Raw genomic sequence first — 25,444 nt, forward strand, 5'->3', positions numbered from 1 at the left:
TTTACGAATGATACTGCGAGAAGAGCGTTGTTTTAGAGATATTGTCTAGCTTTGTCCACCACCTATCAGATGGTGTCTGTTTCAATCGTTTAACATAGGTTTTAGCTGCCGCTGTAATCTCTCACAACGATTCCCCTGTTACGTTTTGACTCCCCTGTTAGCTGCCGCTTCAATCTCTCACGAGGACTCCCCTGTTACGTACCTTTCTTTAAGAAAATTGATTTTTGTTATTAATGGGTGTTTCAGAGAGATATGGACAAGTATTCAATCATTGGGCCAATTGGAGAAGGAGCTCATGGAATAGTCTTCAAGGCAAAACACATTCAAAGCGGCGAAGAAGTTGCACTGAAAAAAATCCCTTTGAAACGTCTCGATGACTGCATACCTAATTCTGCCCTTCGTGAAATTAAGGCATTGCAAGAGATAGGCGAGCATCCAAATATTGTAACTCTCCGCGAAGTTTTTCCTCATGGGACTGGTTTTGTTCTTGTTTTCGAGTTCATGCTTTCTGATCTGTCAGAAGTAATAAGGAATGTGGATCGACCTATAACTGATTCACAAGTCAAAAGTTATATGCGAATGCTTTTGAAAGGCGTCAATTATTGTCACGAAAACAACATTATTCACCGAGACTTGAAAGTAAGTTACTAAAAAGTTCGTTGAATAAATATGCGTTTTTGATTCATTGTAACTTGTTTTCAGCCAGCAAATTTACTCATCAGCTCAACGGGTCACCTGAAGATAGCTGACTTCGGTCTGGCGCGAATTTTTTCAAGAAACAAAGGCGATGACCCAAATGGCGCCCACCCTCAGCTTGAAAGACAATATAGCCATCAAGTGGCTACCAGATGGTACAGGAGTCCTGAACTCCTGTACGGTGCTAAGAAATATGACGAAGGTGTGGATTTATGGGCTGTGGGCTGCATTTTTGGTTAGTTATATAATTACTGCGTACTGTTGAGTAAAGCTCGCAGCCTTGAACGGAGCTATATTATATCGTAAGCAAGGCAATCTTTTTCACCTGTGTTGTATTGTAAGCAAGGAAATCTTTTTCGCCTGTTTCGAAATCTTTTTTATCTGTTTTGAAAATGGTGCGTACGAAGTTTATTATTGTTTACAAAATGTTTAAGGAGAGTTGCTGAACATGTCGCCAGTGTTTCCTGGCGAAAAAGATATCGATCAGCTCTGCTGCGTATTGCGGGTACTGGGTACACCTACAGAAGAGATCTGGCCTGGAATGAAGTCTCTTCCAGATTACCAGAAAATTATTTTCCCAGAAAATGAACCAATACCGTTCGAAGAGATTTTTCCAGATGCCTCTGCAGAAGCACTTGATTTAGTGAAAAAGTTCTTGGTTTACGATTCTAAGAAGCGAATTTCAGCTACTGAAGCGTTACTGCACCCTTATTTTTTCACTGAGCCCTTGCCAGCTCACCATTCGGAGCTTCCGATACCAGTCACCCATAGAGCTAACAAGAAGCTACGCCAAACAGCTGAGTTAGATGTTACAGCTCCCATTCAAGCGTCTTTAGTAGACCCGGCAACAATTGAAATGTTTTGCTAGAAATTTGACGGGGGTATTTTAAAGTGCAGTACGTACAAACAAGTCAAGTGTAAATAGCATTGTCTGCTTATTGTATTATTTTATAATCTGTACAAATTTTTGTCCAATTGATTGTATAAATTGTATAAATGTAGTTTGTTGAGTAAATCCAATAAAGGGTCATGAAAGATTTTTTTTTATTTTTTTTAACTGCACGCAGATATCGTCTTAAGTGCAGTCTTAACGCGCGTCCTCTTTCATTGATTTTCAACTCTCCGATATTGTCAATTGTGGAGATCGATTGTCCTCTAGTCCGTCAAACTGAGGACAAGTGTGGTCTCGTTTTTCCACTCCTGAGTGATGTTCGATTTAAGGAGAGAAATTTTTAATGCGGAGAAATTAGCGGGAAGTTAATGCGAGTAACTAAGCTTACGATTTCCAGTGTTTTTAAACCGGAACATTGAATTTTTTTCGGCTAACAAATTGTTAAATTGTTGTACAAACTCCAATAACTTGATAAGGTGATTAAGAGTCGATTTTTTGTAGGTCGAACAAATTATTTTTCCGAGCTCTCCTAAAGCACTGAAAAGACCCTGTTTTGGCCAAATTCTCTACGCCGCAGACAAATTTTCGAAAAAAACAGGTCAGAAAAGCCGTTTTTGGCAAAAAAAATTTGACCAAAAAATCGCATCCGCGCTCATCGCTTGAAAATTAGTATATATTGGCGACTTTAGAAAAAATTTAGGGTCGTTTGGCGAAAAATGGATTTATTAAAAATTATCTTTGGGTCGGCAGGGGATCGAATCCCTGAAGGGTTGGAGGGGCGTCCGCCCCTCCCCCCTAAATCCGCCCCTGCTCTTATATGGGTCGCGATAATTTTTTTTTCGTTTTTTATTTTAAGGAAACGTCTAAAAAGTTGTCCAGGCTCAAATTATATTTTCGCGTTTGACTTCCTGATTTCTTTTTCAGTTCAGTTCTTTTCCGAAGTTAAAAGGAAGGCAAACTCCACTAGCGATCAGGGAAAGCGTAAAAGTCACGACAAACGTGAAAGGGGAATTTAATTTTCAGATTTCTTAGCGAAATATAAATTTACCCCTTGATCCAGTTTTCTCAAATTGATATAATTGTCGAAAAGATCCAATCATAAATTGTATAGAAATTCAAAGCGCTTCAAGGCCATCTTTATTTTTCATTGAAATTATCTGAAGAAACAAACTGCAGCGAAATATTTCGTAACTTGGAAATGTTTCGTCAAGTTGAAAATAGTATTTCGTCAAGTTGAAATCTTACGACTGCTTGGGTGAGGGTATAGCCGCGTCTCCTCAACTAACAGGCAAATTTTGAGCATGTCTGCTTTTTAAATGCCCGTTGTATTCGATGCTAATTTAATATTGAATTGTTCGATTTGCAATTTTAATTTGACATGGTTTAGGAACTGAATTTGAGACAAAATTACGAAAAAGAAACGAAAATTTTTTAATCATTTTTTTGGTATTTTTTTCAGAAAAACGAAAAGTTTTTTTCTGCGGTTTCTAATTTTTTTTGTAGAGTATTGGTAATGCTATGTTTGATGACAAAATGGTAAATATAAGAAATTTGTGATGCTTTGTAAGGCTGGTACTGCAATTTCGGCTATGATTTGTGGAAAACTTGCTATTATTTGCGGTATTCGACTTTTTTTCTGATTGAGTATTGTTTATCACTCAATACTTTTGCAATCAATATTCGTGAACGATACACGGACAAATATATGCCACAAAACAGTGATTTGATATATCGTTTGAGTTCGTTTCCGAGCCGAGTCAACTTCACTTTGTTTCCGTTGTTTGAATCGCCCGCATTTCCCATCTCATGATGTCTTAAATACGTTGGCTCATTACTTCTGAATTTCGTCACCTGATTTGAATTTTCAAAAAAGTTCATTGGTTTTAAGCAGTAATGCAGTCGAAGTTTTTGTTTGCGTATCTGGATCCATCAGTATAGCATGAAACTTTAATTTGACTGAAATGCCTTAACTCTGATAGCGTCAAACTGAGATAATAGTAGCGTTAAAGTGTATTCAATTAATGTCTGTTAATCATATTTCATGGATACATGCAGGGGCGAATCTACGATTTTCTCGAGGGGGGAGGGGCAGATTTTCAAAAAAATTTCGAAAAATTTTGACGACCTTTTTTTCGACCAAATTGATTTTCCGAGCTCTCGTAAAGCACTAAAAAGACGCTGTTTTTGGCCAACTCTAAAAAATAGGTCAAAAAAGTCGTTATTGGGCATTTTTTGGAAAATTTGGACTAAAAAATTGCATTTTTTGGCGCGCGCGCCTCCCTTAAAAGTTAGTATATATTGGCGCCTAAAGAAAAATTTTAGGGCCGGTCGGCCAAAATTGGATTTCTTAAAAAGTACCAAGGGGGGACCCTTTTGGTCGGCAGGAGGTCGAATCCCTGAGGGGGAAAAGGCGTCAGCCCCCCCCCCCCCCCCCCCCCTAAATCCGCCCCTGGATACATGTATGGAATATGGACACTTTTATTGTCTTTTGTTTCAGTTAGACATGCTTTACCAAAACCCTATCATTTAAAATCGATTTGAAACTGCAATTGAAATCAAATTTAACTTAGCGTATCAGTACATGTGTGATGAGTTCACTGGTGGTGCCAGTGGTGGTGTGGGGAGGTGGGGGCACTGGACAGAACAGTCCCACTCACCGAGTCTCCTCCCTTCTCCTCACCCCAGACTGCACCACCCTCATATCTGGCAGTGTGGACGGACACATCATCCTGTGGAAGCTCAAATTAGACCAGACTCTCTGGAATGCACAGACGGAAGCTACGGTAAGTCCAGGATGAGTTAAAACTTAAATGAGAATCTTTTTAAGCTCATGGTATGGTAAAAACCTATAGCCACGAGATGAACAGGGGGAACTAGATAAACAAGCTGTTCAGTTCATTTGGAGAACCGCTGTTGTGTCAGTGGCTAAATATGCTCTTTTTGGGGCTTGGAAGGGTTCTCTCTTCCTAGCAGCAATGAGCAAATAGCGTTCTGCGACTCGAACAACCGAACTTTCGATTGAGCAGCGGATACCTACAACAGCGATCGCCGATGAATATCTAACATCTGTAATTAAATTTAGCCTGGTGTTTCACGACAGGAAAAAAATAGCGTCGTAATTTGAGTTTCGTTTAATTTGGGTGTTTTTTTTTCACCAGATTTTTTTTCTGGCGATAGTTTCTGGCAGGGGCGCCCTCCTCAGGGATCCGACTCCCTGCCGACCCAACCGGCAGGGAATTGGTCATTGTACTCATTAGCAAAGTTTACTCAGGGGTTCGAGAACGCACTTTTTGGCCTGTTTGTTGAAAAAGTTGCCTGCGGCGCAGAAAGCTTGGTCAAAAAAGGTCTTTTACAGGGGCGGATTTTTTTTTGGGGGGGGGGGGAGGGGGGTCGGATGTTCCCTCCCCCTCAGGCATTCAACCCCCTGCCGACCCAAAGGGTCCCCCTTTGTACTATTATGAGATATCCATTTTTGTCTGACTGACCTCAAAATTTTTCTAATGGCGCCTTGGGCGCCAATCTATACTATTTTTGAGGGGGGAGCGCGCTCAGAAAAAACGCGATTTTTTTAAATTTTCCAAAAAGTGTTTAAAAACACTATTTTTGGCCTGTTTTTCAACAAAATTGGCCTGCGGCGCAGAAAATTTGGCCAAAACAGGGACTTTTTAGTGCTTTGGGAGAGTTCGAAAAGTCAATTTGGTCGAACTAAAAAAAGGTCGACAAAGTTTTCGAAATTTTTTGAAAATCCGCCCCCCCCCCCCTCGAGAAAATCCTAGATCCGACCCTGGTTTTTGGCGGTCTTACCGCTTAGTTACCTTTAGGTTTCTTGACCGTTCTTTGGCACACATCACCTTCTAATGGAGACAATTATACTACTTCTCAAAATTGGATTTTCGGCGCTTGGCTATCTCGGTCTGCACATGTTTGAATTTCAGTCATTCTTTTCTTCGTTTTTTCGTTATTGCTGTCAAGCACACCTTGCGAACGGTCATCAAGTAGCATGTATCGTTTGCGATTTTGTCTCAAAGCGTGTTGTTTTTCTATTTTCAGCTGGAGCCAATATCGGTTCTTCTGGGCCATACAGCTCAAGTGACCGCCCTGTGTGTGGCCAATGAAGCCAATGCCCCCATCTCAGCCACCAGTTGCGCAGTGGGGGGAGCAAAGGGCACTTTTCTGTCTGCCAGTGAAAATGGAGACGTATGTCTGTGGGACATCTCAGACGGAAGGTGTCTGGAGGTCAACAGGTTCCAAGGACACCACATCGGAATGCAGGTTAGTTGTTCTGCAGGGGCAATCGCTGATAGACGAAGGGAACGACTGGCTAAAACCATGTTCAATATTCACAAATGGATTGAAATCAGTGTTAAAATAAGTAATTTTCCACAGTTTGAAGCACCCTGTGGCTGAGTTTTTCACCTGACCTATTGTATGTGCATTCATTGCTACGAATTGTAAATGTGGTTTTGGCTGTACTCATTTTTGATCAGTAGGTTTTTCGATTGATTAAAAGTCGGGACTATGATGATGATTTTTACCGACTGGTGATGTTTGAATTTCTGCAACTAATCTACTTGTTTGTGCATTGACAGAATAATTTTGGTTTTATTTTAAATATTTTTGATTGGTGAAGTTTGATTGTGATTAATCTAGAGGACTTGACAATGATGGGATTTTATACTGACTGATGGCGTTTCAATTTTCTCGCTTGACCTCATTTCTTTTTATGTGCATTGTAGCAATAAATTATTAATTTTGCTTCTACATATTTTTGGTTGTGCGTAATCTTTAGGACTTGACAATGCTGACATTTCTTTTTTGACTGGTGATAATTGATTTTCTTCAGCTGACCTATTTGTTTGTGTGCATTGGAACAGAAAGTTAAGTTTTTGCTTTACTCTTTCTTGATTGGTGAATTTCGATTGTGCGTCTTCTTTGGGATTTGAAAATGATGACTTCTTGCTTCTGACTGATGATGTTCGAATTTCTTCAACTGACCTATTGTTTGTTAACATAGGAGCAGTATTTTTCTGCTTAGACCCAATTGTGATTGGTGAAGCTGATTGTGCAGTTCGTGAAGTTGATTGGTGAGTTTCGATTGAGAGGGTCGTCCTAAGAATTTGGCAATGATGATTTCTTGCTACTGACTGATGATGTTCGAATTTCTTCAATTGACATATTGTTTGTTAGCACAGGAACAATATTTTTTTTGCTTATACCCAATTGTGATTGGTGAAGCTGATTGTGCAGTTGGTGAAATTGATTTGTGAAGTTGATTGGTGAGTTTTTGAGTTTTGTTTGGAAGGGTCGTCCTAAGAATTTGACAATGATGACTTCATGCTACTGACTCGTGATATTTGGATTTCTTAAAATGTCCTATTGTTTGTAAGCATTGGAACAGTTATCTGTTTTTTTTTTGCTTCTACTCTTTGTTGGTTTGTGAAGTTCATCGTGAATCATCTTAGGAGTTGAACAGGGATTACTTTCTTTTTTGACTGGTGATGTTTGCACTTCACCTGATTTATTAGTTTTTGTGTATTGTGACAGAAAGTTATTTTTTTTGCCGTACTCTGTGGTGAGTTACAATAAATGTTGAGTTTCGATTGAGCGTCGTCTTAAGGACCTGATAATAATGACTTCTTGCTTCTGACTGACTTTATTTGGATTTCTTCAAGTGACCCGTTATTTGTTAGCATTGGAACAGTAGTTTTTTTTTGCTTGTACTCATTTTTGAATGTTGAAACTGATTGCGCATAATCTTAGAACTTGACAGTGATGAATTTTCTTTATAAGCTGCTGAAGTTTGCAAATTTTCCAATGACCTATTAGTTTTTGTGTATTGGAACACTCAGATACGTTTTGCCTTCCTCTTTAATTATTGATTAGTTTCGGTTGAACGTCGGACAATGATGACTTCTTGTTATGACTGATGTTTGAATTTCTTCAACTGACCTTTCGTCTGTTAGCATTAGAGCAGTAATTCTGTTTTGCTTCTACTTGTTTTTGATTGGTGGAACGGATTGAGCGTAATCTTTAGAACTTCACAATGATGGCGTTATTGATTGATAGGTGATGTTTGATTTTCTTTACCTGACCTATTTGTTTTTTTTTTTGTATTGGAACAGAAAGTTAAGTTTTTGCTTTACTCTTTCTTGATTGGTGAATTTCGATTGTGCGTCTTCTTTGGGATTTGAAAATGATGACTTCTTGCTTCTGACTGATGATGTTCGAATTTCTTCAACTGACCTATTGTTTGTTAACATAGGAGCAGTATTTTTCTGCTTAGACCCAATTGTGATTGGTGAAGCTGATTGTGCAGTTCGTGAAGTTGATTGGTGAGTTTCGATTGAGAGGGTCGTCCTAAGAATTTGGCAATGATGATTTCTTGCTACTGACTGATGATGTTCGAATTTCTTCAATTGACATATTGTTTGTTAGCACAGGAACAATATTTTTTTTGCTTATACCCAATTGTGATTGGTGAAGCTGATTGTGCAGTTGGTGAAATTGATTTGTGAAGTTGATTGGTGAGTTTTTGAGTTTTGTTTGGAAGGGTCGTCCTAAGAATTTGACAATGATGACTTCATGCTACTGACTCGTGATATTTGGATTTCTTAAAATGTCCTATTGTTTGTAAGCATTGGAACAGTTATCTGTTTTTTTTTTGCTTCTACTCTTTGTTGGTTTGTGAAGTTCATCGTGAATCATCTTAGGAGTTGAACAGGGATTACTTTCTTTTTTGACTGGTGATGTTTGCACTTCACCTGATTTATTAGTTTTTGTGTATTGTGACAGAAAGTTATTTTTTTTGCCGTACTCTGTGGTGAGTTACAATAAATGTTGAGTTTCGATTGAGCGTCGTCTTAAGGACCTGATAATAATGACTTCTTGCTTCTGACTGACTTTATTTGGATTTCTTCAAGTGACCCGTTATTTGTTAGCATTGGAACAGTAAATTTTTTTTGCTTGTACTCATTTTTGAATGTTGAAACTGATTGCGCATAATCTTAGAACTTGACAGTGATGAATTTTCTTTATAAGCTGCTGAAGTTTGCAAATTTTCCAATGACCTATTAGTTTTTGTGTATTGGAACACTCAGATACGTTTTGCCTTCCTCTTTAATTATTGATTAGTTTCGGTTGAACGTCGGACAATGATGACTTCTTGTTATGACTGATGTTTGAATTTCTTCAACTGACCTTTCGTCTGTTAGCATTAGAGCAGTAATTCTGTTTTGCTTCTACTTGTTTTTGATTGGTGGAACGGATTGAGCGTAATCTTTAGAACTTCACAATGATGGCGTTATTGATTGATAGGTGATGTTTGATTTTCTTTACCTGACCTATTTGTTTTTTTTTTGTATTGGAACAGTACGATAGGTTTTAGCTTTACTCTTTTTTGATTGGTGAATTTCGATTGTGCGTCTTCTTTCGGATTTGAAAATGATGACTTCTTGCTACTGACTGATGATGTTTGAATTTCAACTGACCTTTCGTCTGTTGGTATTGGAGCAGTAATTCTTTTTTGTTTATACTCGGTTTCGATTGGTGAACGTACTCTGCTTATCTTTAGAACTTAACAAAGACGTCATTTTTTGTTGACTGGCGATGTTTGATTTTTTTTCACCTGACCTATTGGTTTTTGTGTATTAGAACAGTAAGGTAAGTTATTGTTTTACTTTTTAATGATTAGTGAGTTTCGATGTTGTGTCTTCTTTGGGGCTTCACAATGATGACTTCTTGTTACTGACTGATGATCTTCGAATTTCTTTAACTGACCTATTGTTTGTTAGCATAGGAACAGTATTTTTCTGCTTAGCCCCAAATGTGATTGGTGAAGCTGATTGTGCAGTTCGTGAAGTTGATTGGTGAGTTTCGATTGAGAGGTTCGTCCTAAGAATTTGACGTTGATCATTTCTTGCTACTGACTGATGATGTTCGAATTTCTTCAACTGACATATTGTTTTTTAGCATAGGAACATTATTTTTTTCTTATACCCAATTGTGATTGGTGAAGCTGATTGTGCAGTTGGTGAAATTGATTTGTGAAGTTGATTGGTGAGTTTTGATTGAAAGGGTCGTCCTGAGATGTTGACAATGATGACTTCTTGCTACTAACTCGTGATGTTCGAGTTTCTTAAAATGTTCTATTGTTTGTAGGCATTGGAACAGTTCTGTTTTTTTTGCTTCTCCTTTTTGGTTGGTGAAGTTCATCGTGAATCATCTTTAGAGTTAAACAGGGATTAATTTCTTTTTGACTGGTGATGTTTGCACTTCACCTGATTTATTAGTTTTTGTGTATTGTGACAAAATTAATTGTATGCCGTACTCTGTGGTGAGTTACAATAAATGGTGAGTTTTGATTGACCGTCTTTTTTAGAACCTGATAATGATGACTTCTTGCTTCTGACTGATTTGGTTTGGATTTCTTGTTTGTTGGATGTTGTTTGTTAGCATTGGAACAGTAGTTTTTTTGCTTAGACTCAATTTTGAATGGTGAAATTGATTGCGCATAATCTTAGAACTTGACAGTGATGAATTTTCTTTTTTAGCTGCTGAAGTTTGAAAATTTTCCAATGACCTATTAGTTTTTGTGTATTGCAACACTAAGATACGTTTTGCCTTTCTCTTAAAATATTGATGAGTTTCGGTTGAACGTCGGACAATGATGACTTCTTGCTATGACTGATGATGTTTGAATTTCTTCAACTGACCTTTTGTCTGTTAGCATGGGAGCAGTAATTCTTTTTTGCTTCTCAGTTTTTGTTTTACTCTTTAATGATTAGTGAGTTTGGTTGTTGTGTCGTCTTTAGGGCTTCACAATGTTGACTTCTTGTTTCTGACAGATGACGTTCGAATTTCTTCAACTGACCTAATGTTTGTTAGCATAGGAACAGTGTTTTCCTGCTTAGACCCAATTGTGATTGGTGAAGTTGATTGTGCAGTTCGTGAAGTTGATTGGTGAGTTTCGATTGAGAGCGTCTTCCTAAGAATGTGACAATGATGATTTCTTGCTATTGACTGATGTTCGAATTTCTTAAAATGACCAATTGTTTGTAAGCAATGGAACCTTTATCTGTTTTTTTTTTGCTTCTCCTTTTTGGTTTGTGAAGTTCATCGTGAATCATCTTTAGAGTTGAGAAGGGATTACTTTCTTTTTTGATTGCGTTGGTTAACATCACCTGATTAATTAGTTTTGGTGTATTGCGACAGAAAGTTATTTTTTTTGCCGTACTCTGTGGTGAGTTACAATAAATGTTGAGTTTCGATTGAGCGTCGTCTTAAGGACCTGATAATAATGACTTCTTGCTTCTGACTGACTTTATTTGGATTTCTTCAAGTGACCCGTTATTTGTTAGCATTGGAACAGTAGTTTTTTTTTGCTTGTACTCATTTTTGAATGTTGAAACTGATTGCGCATAATCTTAGAACTTGACAGTGATGAATTTTCTTTATAAGCTGCTGAAGTTTGCAAACTTTCCAATGACCTATTAGTTTTTGTGTATTGGAACACTCAGATACGTTTTGCCTTCCTCTTTAATTATTGATTAGTTTCGGTTGAACGTCGGACAATGTTTGGAAGGGTCGTCCTAAGAATTTGACAATGATGACTTCATGCTACTGACTCGTGATATTTGGATTTCTTAAAATGTCCTATTGTTTGTAAGCATGGGAACAGTTATCTGTTTTTTTTGCTTCTACTCTTTGTTGGTTTGTGAAGTTCATCGTGAATCATCTTAGGAGTTGAACAGGGATTACTTTCTTTTTTGACTGGTGATGTTTGCACTTCACCTGATTTATAAGTTTTTGTGTATTGTGACAGAAAGTTATTTTTTTTGCCGTACTCTGTCGTGAGTTACAATAAATGGTGAGTTTCGATTGAGCGTCGTCTTTAGGATCTGATAATAATGACTTCTTGCTTCTGACTGACTTTATTTGGATTTCTTCAAGTGACTTGTTGTTTGTTAGCATTGGAACAGTAGTTTTTTTGCTTATACTCACTTTTGAATGGTGAAAGTAATTGCGCATAATCTTAGAACTTGACTATGATGATTTTTTAAAATTAGCTGTCGATGTTTGAACTTTTTCACTTGAACTTTTACTTTTTGTATAATTGGAGCAGTAAGAGACGTTTTGTCTTTCTCTTTAATTTTTGAAAAGTTTCGATGGACCGTCGGAAAATGATGACTGCTTGCTACTGACTGATGATGTTTGATTTTCTTCAACTGACAATTATGTTTTTTTTTTGGCGTTGAAACATTAATATATATTTTTCGCTTTCACTCATTTTTGATTATGAAGTTGTTTGTGCTGAATTATTTAGAAATTGACAATGTTGGCTTTTCTTGTTTGACCGGTGATGTTTGAAATTCCGTCTTGACCTATTAGAGATTGTGTTTTGAAACAGTAAGTTACGTTTTTGTTTTACTCTTTTAAGATTGGTTAGTTTCGATTGAGAGTCTTCTTTAGGGCTTCACAATGATGACATCTTGTTACTGACTGGTGATGTTTGAATTTCTTCAACTGACCTTTTGTTTGTTAGCGTTGGATTAGTAAAGAATTTTTTGGCTTATACTCATTTTCGATTGGTGAAGTTGATACTGCGTATCTTAAACAGTTAGCAAAGATTTAATTTTTTGTGGACTGGCGATGTTTGAATTTTTTTAGGTGACCGATTAGTTTGTGTATTGGAACAGTACGTTGGGTTTTTGCTTTACTCTTTAATGATTCGTAATCTTCGGTTGTGCGTCTTCTTAAGGACTTGACTATGATGACTTCTACTATTGACTGATGTTAGAATTTCTTTACCTGAATCATTAGTTTGTGCATTGGAACAGTTAGCAAGGTTTTTGCTTTACTCTTTAATGATTAGTGACTTTCGATGTTGTCTTCTTGACGGCTTCGCAATGATGAGTTCTTGTTACTGACTGATAATGGCTGAATTTCTTCAACTGACCTTTTGTTCTTTGGCATTGGAACAGTAGTTTTGTTTTCGCTGATACTCGTTTTTGATTGGTGAAATTGATTGCGCATAATCTTAGAACTTGACATTGATGATTTTTTCCCCTAAGCTGCCGATGTTTGAAATTTTTCACATGAGCTGTTATCTTTTTTTATATTTGGAGCAGTAAGATACGTTTTGTCTTTCTCTTCAATTTTTGAAAAGTTTCGATGAAGCGTCGGACAATAATGACTGCTTGCTACTGACTGATGATGCTTGAATTTCTTCAACTGACTTTTTAGTTTTTCAGCGTTGAAGCATTAATATGTATTTTTCACTTTCACTCATTTTTGATTATGAAGTTTTTCGTGCTGAATGTTTAGAACTTGACAATGTTGGCTTTTCTTGTTTGACCGGTGATGTTTGAAATTCTGCCTGACCTATTAGTGATTGTGTTTAGAAACAGTAAGTTACGTTTTTGTTTTACTCTTTTATGATTGGTTAGTTTCGATTGAGAGTAGTCTTTAGGGCTTCACAATGATGACTTCTTGTTACTGACTGGTGATGTTTGAATTTCTTCAACTGACCCTTTGTTTGTTAGCGTTGGATTAGTAAAGTATTTTTTTTAGCTTATACTCTTTTTCGATTGGTGAAGTTGATTTTGTGTATCTTTAAAAAGTTAACAAAGATTTAATTTTTTGCTGACTGGCGATGTTTGAATTTTTTTACGTGACCGATTAGTTTGTGTATTGGAACTGTTCTTTAGGTTTTTGCTTTACTCTTTAATGTTTCGTAATCTTCGGTTGTGCGTATTCTTAAGGACTTGACTATGATGACTTCTGCTCTTGACTGATGTTAGAATTTCTTTACCTGAATCATTAGTTTGTGCATTGGAACAGTTAGCAAGTTTTTTTCTTTGCTCTTTAATGATTAGTGACTTTCGATGTTGTCTTCTTGACGGCTTCGCAATGATGAGTTCTTGTTACTGACTGATGGTGGCTGAATTTCTTCAACTGTCCTTTTGTTCTTTGGCATTGGAACAGCAGTTTTGTTTTCGCTGATACTCGTTTTTGATTGGTGAAATTGATTGAGCATAATCTTAGAACTTGACCTTGATGAATTTTTTTCCTAAGCTGCCGATGTGAAATTTTTCACATGAGCTGTTAGTTTTTTTATATTTGGAGCAGTAAGATACGTTTTGTCTTTCTCTTCAATTTTTGAAGAGTTTCGATGAAGCGTCGGACAATAATGACTGCTTGCTACTGACTGATGATGCTTGAATTTCTTCAACTGACTTTTTTTGTTTTTCAGCGTTGAAGCATTAATATGTATTTTTCGCTTTCACTCATTTTTGATTATGAAGTTGTTCGTGCTGAATGTTTAGAACTTGACAATGTTGGCTTTTCTTGTTTGACCGGTGATGTTTGAAATTCTGCCTGACCTATTAGTGATTGTGTTTTGAAACAGTAAGTTACGTTTTTGTTTTACTCTTTTATGATTGGTTAGTTTCGATTGAGAGTAGTCTTTAGGGCTTCACAATGATGACTTCTTGTTACTGACTGGTGATGTTTGAATTTCTTCAACTGACCATTTGTTTGTTAGCGTTGGATTAGTAAAGTATTTTTTTTAGCTTATACTCTTTTTCGATTGGTGAAGTTGATTTTGTGTATCTTTAAAAAGTTAACAAAGATTTAATTTTTTGCTGACTGGCGATGTTTGAATTTTTTTTACGTGACCGATTAGTTTTCGTGTATTGGAACTGTTCTTTAGGTTTTTGCTTTACCCTTTAATGATTCGCAGTCTTCGGTTGTGCGTATTCTTAAGGACTTGACTATGATGACTTCTGCTCTTGACTGATGTTAGAATTTCTTTACCTGAATCATTAGTTTGTGCATTGGAACAATTAGTAAGGATTTTGCTTTACTCTTTAATGATAAGTGGCTTTCGATGTTGTCTTCTTGACGGCTTCGCAATGATGAGTTCTTGTTACTGACTGATGGTGGCTGAATTTCTTCAACTGACTTTTTTTTGTTTTTTAGCGTTGAAGCATTAATATGTATTTTTCGTTTTCACTCATTTTTGATTCTGAAGTTGTTTGTGCTGAATTATTTAGAAATTGACAATGTTGGCTTTTCTTGTTTGACCGGTGATGTTTGAAATTCCGTCTTGACCTATTAGAGATTGTGTTTTGAAACAGTAAGTTACGTTTTTGTTTTACTCTTTTAAGATTGGTTAGTTTCGATTGAGAGTCTTCTTTAGGGCTTCACAATGATGACATCTTGTTACTGACTGGTGATGTTTGAATTTCTTCAACTGACCTTTTGTTTGTTAGCGTTGGATTAGTAAAGAATTTTTTGGCTTATACTCATTTTCGATTGGTGAAGTTGATACTGCGTATCTTAAACAGTTAGCAAAGATTTAATTTTTTGTGGACTGGCGATGTTTGAATTTTTTTAGGTGACCGATTAGTTTGTGTATTGGAACAGTACGTTGGGTTTTTGCTTTACTCTTTAATGATTCGTAATCTTCGGTTGTGCGTCTTCTTAAGGACTTGACTATGATGACTTCTACTATTGACTGATGTTAGAATTTCTTTACCTGAATCATTAGTTTGTGCATTGGAACAGTTAGCAAGGTTTTTGCTTTACTCTTTAATGATTAGTGACTTTCGATGTTGTCTTCTTGACGGCTTCGCAATGATGAGTTCTTGTTACTGACTGATAATGGCTGAATTTCTTCAACTGACCTTTTGTTCTTTGGCATTGGAACAGTAGTTTTGTTTTCGCTGATACTCGTTTTTGATTGGTGAAATTGATTGCGCATAATCTTAGAACTTGACATTGATGATTTTTTCCCCTAAGCTGCCGATGTTTGAAATTTTTCACATGAGCTGTTATCTTTTTTTATATTTGGAGCAGTAAGATACGTTTTGTCTTTCTCTTCAATTTTTGAAAAGTTTCGATGAAGCGTCGGACAATAATGACTGCTTGCTACTGACTGATGATGCTTGAATTTCTTCAACTGACTTTTTAGTTTTTCAGCGTTGAAGCATTAATATGTATTTTTCACTTTCACTCATTTTTGATTATGAAGTTTTTCGTGCTGAATGTTTAGAACTTGACAATGTTGGCTTTTCTTGTTTGACCGGTGATGTTTGAAATTCTGCCTGACCTATTAGTGATTGTGTTTAGAAACAGTAAGTTACGTTTTTGTTTTACTCTTTTATGATTGGTTAGTTTCGATTGAGAGTAGTCTTTAGGGCTTCACAATGATGACTTCTTGTTACTGACTGGTGATGTTTGAATTTCTTCAACTGACCCTTTGTTTGTTAGCGTTGGATTAGTAAAGTATTTTTTTTAGCTTATACTCTTTTTCGATTGGTGAAGTTGATTTTGTGTATCTTTAAAAAGTTAACAAAGATTTAATTTTTTGCTGACTGGCGATGTTTGAATTTTTTTACGTGACCGATTAGTTTGTGTATTGGAACTGTTCTTTAGGTTTTTGCTTTACTCTTTAATGTTTCGTAATCTTCGGTTGTGCGTATTCTTAAGGACTTGACTATGATGACTTCTGCTCTTGACTGATGTTAGAATTTCTTTACCTGAATCATTAGTTTGTGCATTGGAACAGTTAGCAAGTTTTTTTCGTTGCTCTTTAATGATTAGTGACTTTCGATGTTGTCTTCTTGACGGCTTCGCAATGATGAGTTCTTGTTACTGACTGATGGTGGCTGAATTTCTTCAACTGTCCTTTTGTTCTTTGGCATTGGAACAGCAGTTTTGTTTTCGCTGATACTCGTTTTTGATTGGTGAAATTGATTGAGCATAATCTTAGAACTTGACCTTGATGAATTTTTTTCCTAAGCTGCCGATGTGAAATTTTTCACATGAGCTGTTAGTTTTTTTATATTTGGAGCAGTAAGATACGTTTTGTCTTTCTCTTCAATTTTTGAAGAGTTTCGATGAAGCGTCGGACAATAATGACTGCTTGCTACTGACTGATGATGCTTGAATTTCTTCAACTGACTTTTTTTGTTTTTCAGCGTTGAAGCATTAATATGTATTTTTCGCTTTCACTCATTTTTGATTATGAAGTTGTTCGTGCTGAATGTTTAGAACTTGACAATGTTGGCTTTTCTTGTTTGACCGGTGATGTTTGAAATTCTGCCTGACCTATTAGTGATTGTGTTTTGAAACAGTAAGTTACGTTTTTGTTTTACTCTTTTATGATTGGTTAGTTTCGATTGAGAGTAGTCTTTAGGGCTTCACAATGATGACTTCTTGTTACTGACTGGTGATGTTTGAATTTCTTCAACTGACCATTTGTTTGTTAGCGTTGGATTAGTAAAGTATTTTTTTTAGCTTATACTCTTTTTCGATTGGTGAAGTTGATTTTGTGTATCTTTAAAAAGTTAACAAAGATTTAATTTTTTGCTGACTGGCGATGTTTGAATTTTTTTTACGTGACCGATTAGTTTTCGTGTATTGGAACTGTTCTTTAGGTTTTTGCTTTACCCTTTAATGATTCGCAGTCTTCGGTTGTGCGTATTCTTAAGGACTTGACTATGATGACTTCTGCTCTTGACTGATGTTAGAATTTCTTTACCTGAATCATTAGTTTGTGCATTGGAACAATTAGTAAGGATTTTGCTTTACTCTTTAATGATAAGTGGCTTTCGATGTTGTCTTCTTGACGGCTTCGCAATGATGAGTTCTTGTTACTGACTGATGGTGGCTGAATTTCTTCAACTGACTTTTTTTTGTTTTTTAGCGTTGAAGCATTAATATGTATTTTTCGTTTTCACTCATTTTTGATTCTGAAGTTGTTTGTGCTTAATGTTAAGAACTTGACGATGTTGGTTTTTCTTGTTTGACCAGTGATGTTTGAAATTCTGCCTTGACCTATTAGTGATTGTGTTTTAAAACAGTAAGGTACCGGTTTGTTTTACTCTTTTATGATTGTTTAGTTTCGATTGAGAGTCGTCTTTAGGTCTTCACAATGATGACATCTTGTTACTGACTGGTGATGTTTGAATTTCTTCAACTGACCTTTTGTTTGTTAGCGTTGGATTAGTAAAGCATTTTTTGACTTATACTCATTTTCGAATGGTGAAGTTGATACTGCGTATCTTCAAAAAGTTAGCAAAGATTTAATTTTTTGTTGACTGGCGATGTTTGAATTTTTTTTAGGTGACTGATTAGTTTGTGTATTGGAACAGTACGTTGGGTTTTTGCTTTACTCTTTAATGATTCGTAATCTTCGGTTGTCCGTCTTCTTAAGGACTTGACTATGATGACTTCTGCTATTGATTGATGTTAGAATTTCTTTACCTGAACCATTAGTTTGTGCATTGGAACAGTTAGTAAGATTTTTGCTTTACTCTTTAATGATTAGTGACTTTCGATGTCTTCTTGACGGCTTCGCAATGATGAGTTCTTGTTACTGACTGATGTTGGCTGAATTTCTTCAACTGACCTTTTGTTCTTTGGCATTGGAACAGTAGTTTTGTTTTCGCTGATACTCATTTTTGATTGGTGAAATTGATTGCGCATAATCTTAGAACTTGACAATGATGAATTTTTTTCATTAGCTGCCGATGTTTGAAGTTTTTCACATGAGCTTTTAGTTTTTTCTATTTGGAGCAGTAAGATACGTGTTGTCTTTCTCTTCAATTTTTTAAGTGTTTCGATGAAGCGTCGGACAGATGACTGCTTGCTACTGACTGATGATGCTTGAATTTCTTCAACTGACTTTTTTTTTGTTTTTTAGTGTTGAAGCACTAATATGTATTTTTCGCTTTAACTCATTTTTGCATCTGAAGTTGTTTGTGCTTAATGTTAAGAACTCGACAATGTTGGTTTTTCTTTTTTGACCAGTTATGTTTGAAATTCTGCCTTGACCTATTAGTGATTTTGTTTTGAAACAGTAAGTTACGTTTTTGTTTTACTCTTTTATGATTGGTTAGTTTCGATTGAGAGTATTCTTTAGGGCTTCACAATGATGACTTCTTGTTAATGACTGGTGATGTTTGAATTTCTTCAACTGACCCTTTGTTTTTTAGCGTTGGATTAGTAAAGTATTTTTTTTAGCTTATACTCTTTTTCGATTGGTGAAGTTGATTTTGTGTATCTTTAAAAAGTTAACAAAGATTAAATTTTTTGCTGACTGGCGATGTTTGAATTTTTTTACGTGACCGATTAGTTTTTGTGTATTGGAACTGTTCTTTAGGTTTTTGCTTTACTCTTTAATGATTCGCAATCTTCGGTTGTGCGTATTCTTAAGGACTTGACTATGATGACTTCTGCTCTTGACTGATGTTAGAATTTCTTTACCTGAACCATTAGTTTGTGCATTGGAACAGTTAGTAAGATTTTTGCTTTACTCTTTAATGATTAGTGTTTTTCGATGTTGTCTTCTTGACGGCTTCGCAATGATGAGTTCTTGTTACTGACTGATGGTGGCTGAATTTCTTCAACTGACTTTTTTTTTGTTTTTTAGCGTTGAAGCATTAATATGTATTTTTCGCTTTCACTCTTTTTTGATCATGAAGTTGTTCGTGCTGAATGTTTAGAACTTGACACTATTGGCTTTTCTTGTTTGACCGGTGTTGTTTAAATTTCTGCGTTGATCTATTAGTAATTGTGTTTTGAAACAGTAAGTTACGTTTTTGTTTTACTCTTTTTTGATTGGTTAGTTTCGATTGAGAGTAGTCTTTAGGTCTTCACAATGATGACTTCTTGTTACTGACTGGTGATGTTTGAATTTCTTCAACTGACCTTTTTGTTTGTTAGCGTTGGATTAGTAAAGCATTTTTTGGCTTATACTCATCTTCGATTGGTGAAGTTGATACTGCGTATCTTCAAAAAGTTAGCAAAGATTTAATTTTTTGTTGACTGGCGATGTGTGAAATTTTTTTAGGTGACTGATTAGTTTGTGTATTGGAACAGTACGTTGGGTTTTTGCTTTACTCTTTAATGATTCGTAATCTTCGGTTGTCCGTCTTCTTAAGGACTTGACTATGATAACTTCTGCTATTGACTGATGTTAGAATTTCTTTACCTGAACCATTAGTTTGTGCATTGGAACAGTTAGTAAGATTTTTGCTTTACTCTTTAATGATTAGTGTTTTTCGATGTTGTCTTCTTGACGGCTTCGCAATGATGAGTTCTTGTTACTGACTGATGTTGGCTGAATTTCTTCAACTGACCTTTTGTTCTTTGGCATTGGAACAGTAGTTTTGTTTTCGCTGATACTCATTTTTGATTGGTGAAATTGATTGCGCATAATCTTAGAACTTGACAATGATGAATTTTTTTCATTAGCTGCCGATGTTTGAAGTTTTTCACATGAGCTTTTAGTTTTTTCTATTTGGAGCAGTAAGATACGTGTTGTCTTTCTCTTCAATTTTTTAAGAGTTTCGATGAAGCGTCGGACAATGATGACTGCTTGCTACTGACTGATGATGCTTGAATTTCTTCAACTGACTTTTTTTTTGTTTTTTAGTGTTGAAGCATTAATATGTATTTTTCGCTTTAACTCATTTTTGCATCTGAAGTTGTTTGTGCTTAATGTTAAGAACTCGACAATGTTGGTTTTTCTTGTTTGACCAGTTATGTTTGAAATTCTGCCTTGACCTATTAGTGATTGTGTTTTGAAACAGTAAGTTACGTTTTTATTTTACTCTTTTATGATTGGTTAGTTTCGATTGAGAGTAGTCTTTAGGGCTTCACAATGATGATTTCTTGTTACTGACTGGTGATGTTTGAATTTCTTCAACTGACCTTATGTTTGTTAGCGTTCGATTAGTATAGTATTTTTTGGCTTGTACTCATTTTCGATTGGTGAAGTTGATACTGCGTATCTTTAAAAAATTAACAAAGATTTAATTTTTTGTTGACTGGCGATGTTTGAATTTTTTTTACGTGACCGATTAGTTTGTGTATTGGATCAGTACGTTAGGTTTTTGCTTCACTCTTTAATGATTCGTAATCTTCGGTTGTGCGTCTTCTTAAGGACTTGACTATGATGTTTTCTGCTATTGATTGATGTTAGAATTTCTTCACCTGAACCATTAGTTTGTGCATTGGAATAGTTAGTAAGGTTTTTGCTTTACTCTTTAATGATTAGTGACTTTCGATGTTGTCTTCTTGACGGTTTCGCAATGATGAGTTCTTGTTACTGACTGATGATGGCTGAGTTTGTCCAACTGACATTTTGTTCTTAAGCATTGGAACAGTTGTTTTGTTTTCGCTGATACTCATTTTTGATTGGTGAAATTGATTGCGCATAATCTTAACTTGACAATTATGAATTTTTTTCATTAGCTGCCGATGTTTGAAGTTTTTCACATGAGCTTTTAGTTTTTTTATGTGGAGCAGTAAGATACGTGTTGTCTTTCTCTTCAATTTTTTAAGAGTTTCGATGAAGCGTCGGACAATGACGACTGCTTGCTACTGACTGATGATGCTTGAATTTCTTCAACTGACTTTTTTTTGTTTTTTAGTGTTGAAGCATTAATATTTATTTTTCGCTTTAACTCATTTTTGCATCTGAAGTTGTTTGTGCTTAATGTTAAGAACTCGACAATGTTGGTTTTTCTTGTTTAACCAGTTATGTTTGAAATTATGCCTTGACCTATTAGCGATTGTGTTTTGAAACAGTAAGTTACGTTTTTCTTTTACTCTTTTATGATTTGTTAGTTTCGATTGACAGTCATCTTTAGGGCTTCACAATGATTACTTCTTGTTACTGACTGGTGATATTTGAATTTCTTCAACTGACCTTTTGTTTGTTAGCGTTCGGTTAGTAAAGTATTTTTTGGCTTGTACTCATTTTCGTTTGGCGAAGTTGATACTGCGTATCTTTAAAAAGTTAACAAAGATTTAATTTTTTGTTGACTGGTGATGTTTGAATTTTTCTTACGTGACCGATTAGTTTGTGTATTGGATCAGTACATTAGGTTTTTGCTTCACTCTTTAATGATTCGTAATCTTCGGTTGTGCGTCTTCTTAAGGACTTGACTATGATGACTTCTGCTATTTACTGATGTAAGAATTTCTTTACCTGAACCATTAGTTTGTGCATTGGAACAGTTAGTAAGGTTTTTGCTTTACTCTTTAATGATTAGTGACTTTCGATGTTGTCTTCTTGACGGTTTCGCAATGATGAGTTCTTGTTACTGACTGATGATGGCTGAGTTTGTCCAACTGACATTTTGTTCTTAAGCATTGGAACAGTTGTTTTGTTTTCGCTGATACTCATTTTTGATTGGTGAAATTGATTGCGCATAATCTTAACTTGACAATTATGAATTTTTTTCATTAGCTGCCGATGTTTGAAGTTTTTCACATGAGCTTTTAGTTTTTTTATGTGGAGCAGTAAGATACGTGTTGTCTTTCTCTTCAATTTTTTAAGAGTTTCGATGAAGCGTCGGACAATGACGACTGCTTGCTACTGACTGATGATGCTTGAATTTCTTCAACTGACTTTTTTTTGTTTTTTAGTGTTGAAGCATTAATATTTATTTTTCGCTTTAACTCATTTTTGCATCTGAAGTTGTTTGTGCTTAATGTTAAGAACTCGACAATGTTGGTTTTTCTTGTTTAACCAGTTATGTTTGAAATTCTGCCTTGACCTATTAGCGATTGTGTTTTGAAACAGTAAGTTACGTTTTTCTTTTACTCTTTTATGATTTGTTAGTTTCGATTGACAGTCGTCTTTAGGGCTTCACAATGATTACTTCTTGTTACTGACTCGTGATATTTGAATTTCTTCAACTGACCTTTTGTTTGTTAGCGTTCGGTTAGTAAAGTATTTTTTGGCTTGTACTCATTTTCGTTTGGCGAAGTTGATACTGCGTATCTTTAAAAAGTTAACAAAGATTTAATTTTTTGTTGACTGGTGATGTTTGAATTTTTTTACGTGACCGATTAGTTTGTGTATTGGATCAGTACATTAGGTTTTTGCTTCACTCTTTAATGATTCATAATCTTCGGTTGTGCGTCTTCTTAAGGACTTGACTATGATGACTTCTGCTATTTACTGATGTAAGAATTTCTTTACCTGAACCATTAGTTTGTGCATTGGAACAGTTAGTAAGGTTTTTGCTTTACTCTTTAATGATTAGTGACTTTCGATGTTGTCTTCTTGACGGTTTCGCAATGATGAGTTCTTGTTACTGACTGATGATGGCTGAGTTTGTCCAACTGACATTTTGTTCTTAAGCATTGGAACAGTTGTTTTGTTTTCGCTGATACTCATTTTTGATTGGTGAAATTGATTGCGCATAATCTTAACTTGACAATTATGAATTTTTTTCATTAGCTGCCGATGTTTGAAGTTTTTCACATGAGCTTTTAGTTTTTTTTATGTGGAGCAGTAAGATACGTCTTGTCTTTCTCTTCAATTTTTTAAGAGTTTCGATGAAGCGTCGGACAATGATAACTGCTTGCTACTGACTGATGATACTTGAATTTCTTCAACTGAGTTTTTTTTGTTTTTTAGCGTTGAAGCAGTAATATAAATTTTTCGCTTTCACTCTTTTTTGATCATGAAGTTGTTCGTGCTGAATGTTTAGAACTTGACACTATTGGCTTTTCTTGTTTGACCGGTGTTGTTTAAATTTCTGCGTTGATCTATTAGTAATTGTGTTTTGAAACAGTAAGTTACGTTTTTGTTTTACTCTTTTTTGATTGGTTAGTTTCGATTGAGAGTAGTCTTTAGGGCTTCACAATGATGACTTCTTGTTACTGACTGTTGATGTTTGATTTTCTTCAACTGACCCTTTGTTTGTTAGCGTTGGATTAGTAAAGTATTTTTTGGCGTATACTCTTTTCGATTGGTGAAGTTGATTTTGCGTATCTTTAAAAAATTAACAAAGATTTAATTTTTTGCTGACTGGCGATGTTTGAGTTTTTTTACGTGACCGATTTGTTTTAGTGTATTAGAACAGTATGTTAGATTCTTGCTTTACTCTTTAATGATCGGTGAATTTCGATTATGTGTCTTCTTTAGGACTTACAATGATGACTTCTGGCTACTGAATGAAAATTTCCTTAGCTGACTTTTTGTTTGTTATCATTGGAACAGTTATGTTTTTTTTTCGCGGATACTCATTTTTGTTTGGTGAAAATGATTGTGCATAATATTTAAATTTGACAATGATGGATTTTCTTTATTGACTGGTGGTGTTTGAAATTCTTCACTGGCCTATTAGTTTTTGTTCTTTGAACAGTAATTCAGGTTTTTGCTGTTCTCTTTTATGATTGGTGAGTTTCGATTGAGAGTCGTCTTTAGGACTTGACAACGATTGTTTTTTTGTCACTAGTAGGTTATGTTGGATTGATTTCACGGTCGACCTTTTGTTTGTTAGCATTAGAACAGCATTATTTTTTCGCTTTTTATCTTTATTTTATGAAGTTTGATTGCGCATAATCTTTAGGACTTGCTATTGACGATTATTTTTGTTATTGACTTGTGATATTTGGATTTTTGGTCTTGTTGAATTTTTAAAATTCCGCAGTCTCGAATCTAACCTTTCTCTCGGGATCATGGCATCATTGTGTACCTTTTTCGGCATTCAGCGCTTTTTTTTTTACATCAAGTATGGGTATTTTTTGTTACTCTCATACCAGCCAAAACTGAACATTACAAGTTGCGGTTATAGGAGTAAAAGGTATTGGACTAAGATGTTGCACAGTCAAAAATGATTACATAATTAAGAAAAAAGTGCTAATAAATCGAAGGTCAACCTTTATCTCAATTTCCACATTCCAGAAATTTTCAATAACGAAGTTTGTTCATTTGGAGGCCTTGATTGAAAATGAAACTTGAAATATTAAAAAAAAACTGAAAAGAAAAAAACGTTTGTCAAGTAACTTCCATTCCACCCCTTTTTTGCTTTTTTAAAATTTAAAAAACTAAATAACTCAGCTCTTCTCGTATTCATATGCAAATACATAAATTTTCACGTTCCGTTATGATTTCATAGATACGGTAATGTTTGATCGTGCATAAGACTTGACAAAGTGTTTTGCAGTCAAGTACTACTAAAAGATTATAAAGGAAGGCTAGAAATTACTGGTAATTGCTATATCTGGAATTTTAACCATTGTATGTAATTTATAGATATTCGATGCTATTTTTTGCTTGTGATTTCTCGTTTTCATGGTTGCCGACTTACTGTTGGTTTAGTTTCTAGATTGTGAATATCACCTTTTGTTTTCGATATTTATAGCAATCGTAAGTCTGTGTGGGTGGTACATGCAATTTTCTCCATTTTGCCAAAAAAAATTTGTTTCACTTTTAGCTGATTGGGTGTTAGCATTATTTCTGTTGGCTCAGTTGCCTTTTTTAGTTCCCAAAAATACCGGTGTTAATTGTTCGAAGGTATCCACATAAAGCCAAGGGTTCTAAAAGTTTATTGATGTTTGTTTTGAGTTCTACCTCTTGATAAATTTTGTACGCGTGCTCCGTGAATGTACTACCAAAAACTGCATTCGAAACTGCCAAAAACTATGGAATTGGAAAGTTTCCTGCATGTATCTTTTCTGTTGTTTGTGTTCACATATCATCATCATATTGATATTAGTTTGTGGCAAACGTCTGGAAATTTTGATAGACATACTTTTTCGAGCTGTTGTTTCGACTGAGTGACTTTTGCCAGTCTTCTGTCGGGTAGCTAAGAAAAGACGACTGTACTAAAATCAATAATTTCTATAATTTTTGCTTCCTGCCTGTTATTTGATTGTTAAGTATTTATTACTAACCAATGAGATTTCACAACTAACCCCTATATCCTTAGGCTCTTTTTCCTCCCCCCCCCCCCCCCCCACCTCACTCAAACTTGAATTTTATGGTCTAACGAGCGGTCTTACAAGGTTAATAATGGAGACCAAATATGTTTGTCATGGCCTATT

General features: G+C 35.4%; 2 protein-coding genes across 6 annotated transcripts in view; both read left to right on the forward strand.

Annotated features, from left to right (window-relative positions):
* Positions 1-25,444, forward strand: part of LOC134842735 (WD repeat-containing protein 7-like) — a 625,416-nt gene that overhangs the window by 564,356 nt on the left and 35,616 nt on the right. For 4 of the 5 annotated variants that reach the window (XM_063859207.1, XM_063859206.1, XM_063859209.1 and 1 more), the window contains exons 2-3: positions 4,084-4,371; positions 5,639-5,860. In XM_063859207.1, coding sequence (XP_063715277.1) covers positions 4,177-4,371; positions 5,639-5,860 — 417 coding nt within the window. In that variant the 5' untranslated portion in view covers positions 4,084-4,176. Of the gene's footprint in view, positions 1-4,083; positions 4,372-5,638; positions 5,861-25,444 lie in introns of those variants that run through there. The other variant, XM_063859211.1, reaches the window with a different exon arrangement.
* Positions 251-1,721, forward strand: LOC134842111 (cyclin-dependent kinase 20-like). Its single transcript, XM_063858298.1, has 3 exons — positions 251-639; positions 703-931; positions 1,131-1,721. The coding sequence occupies exons 1-3, from the start codon at positions 253-255 to the stop codon at positions 1,562-1,564; spliced, it is 1,050 nt and encodes a 349-aa protein (XP_063714368.1). The 5' UTR covers positions 251-252; the 3' UTR covers positions 1,565-1,721.

The sequence above is a fragment of the Symsagittifera roscoffensis genome, chromosome 3, assembly GCF_963678635.1.
Source record: "Symsagittifera roscoffensis chromosome 3, txSymRosc1.1, whole genome shotgun sequence".
NCBI lineage: Eukaryota > Metazoa > Xenacoelomorpha > Acoela > Convolutidae > Symsagittifera > Symsagittifera roscoffensis.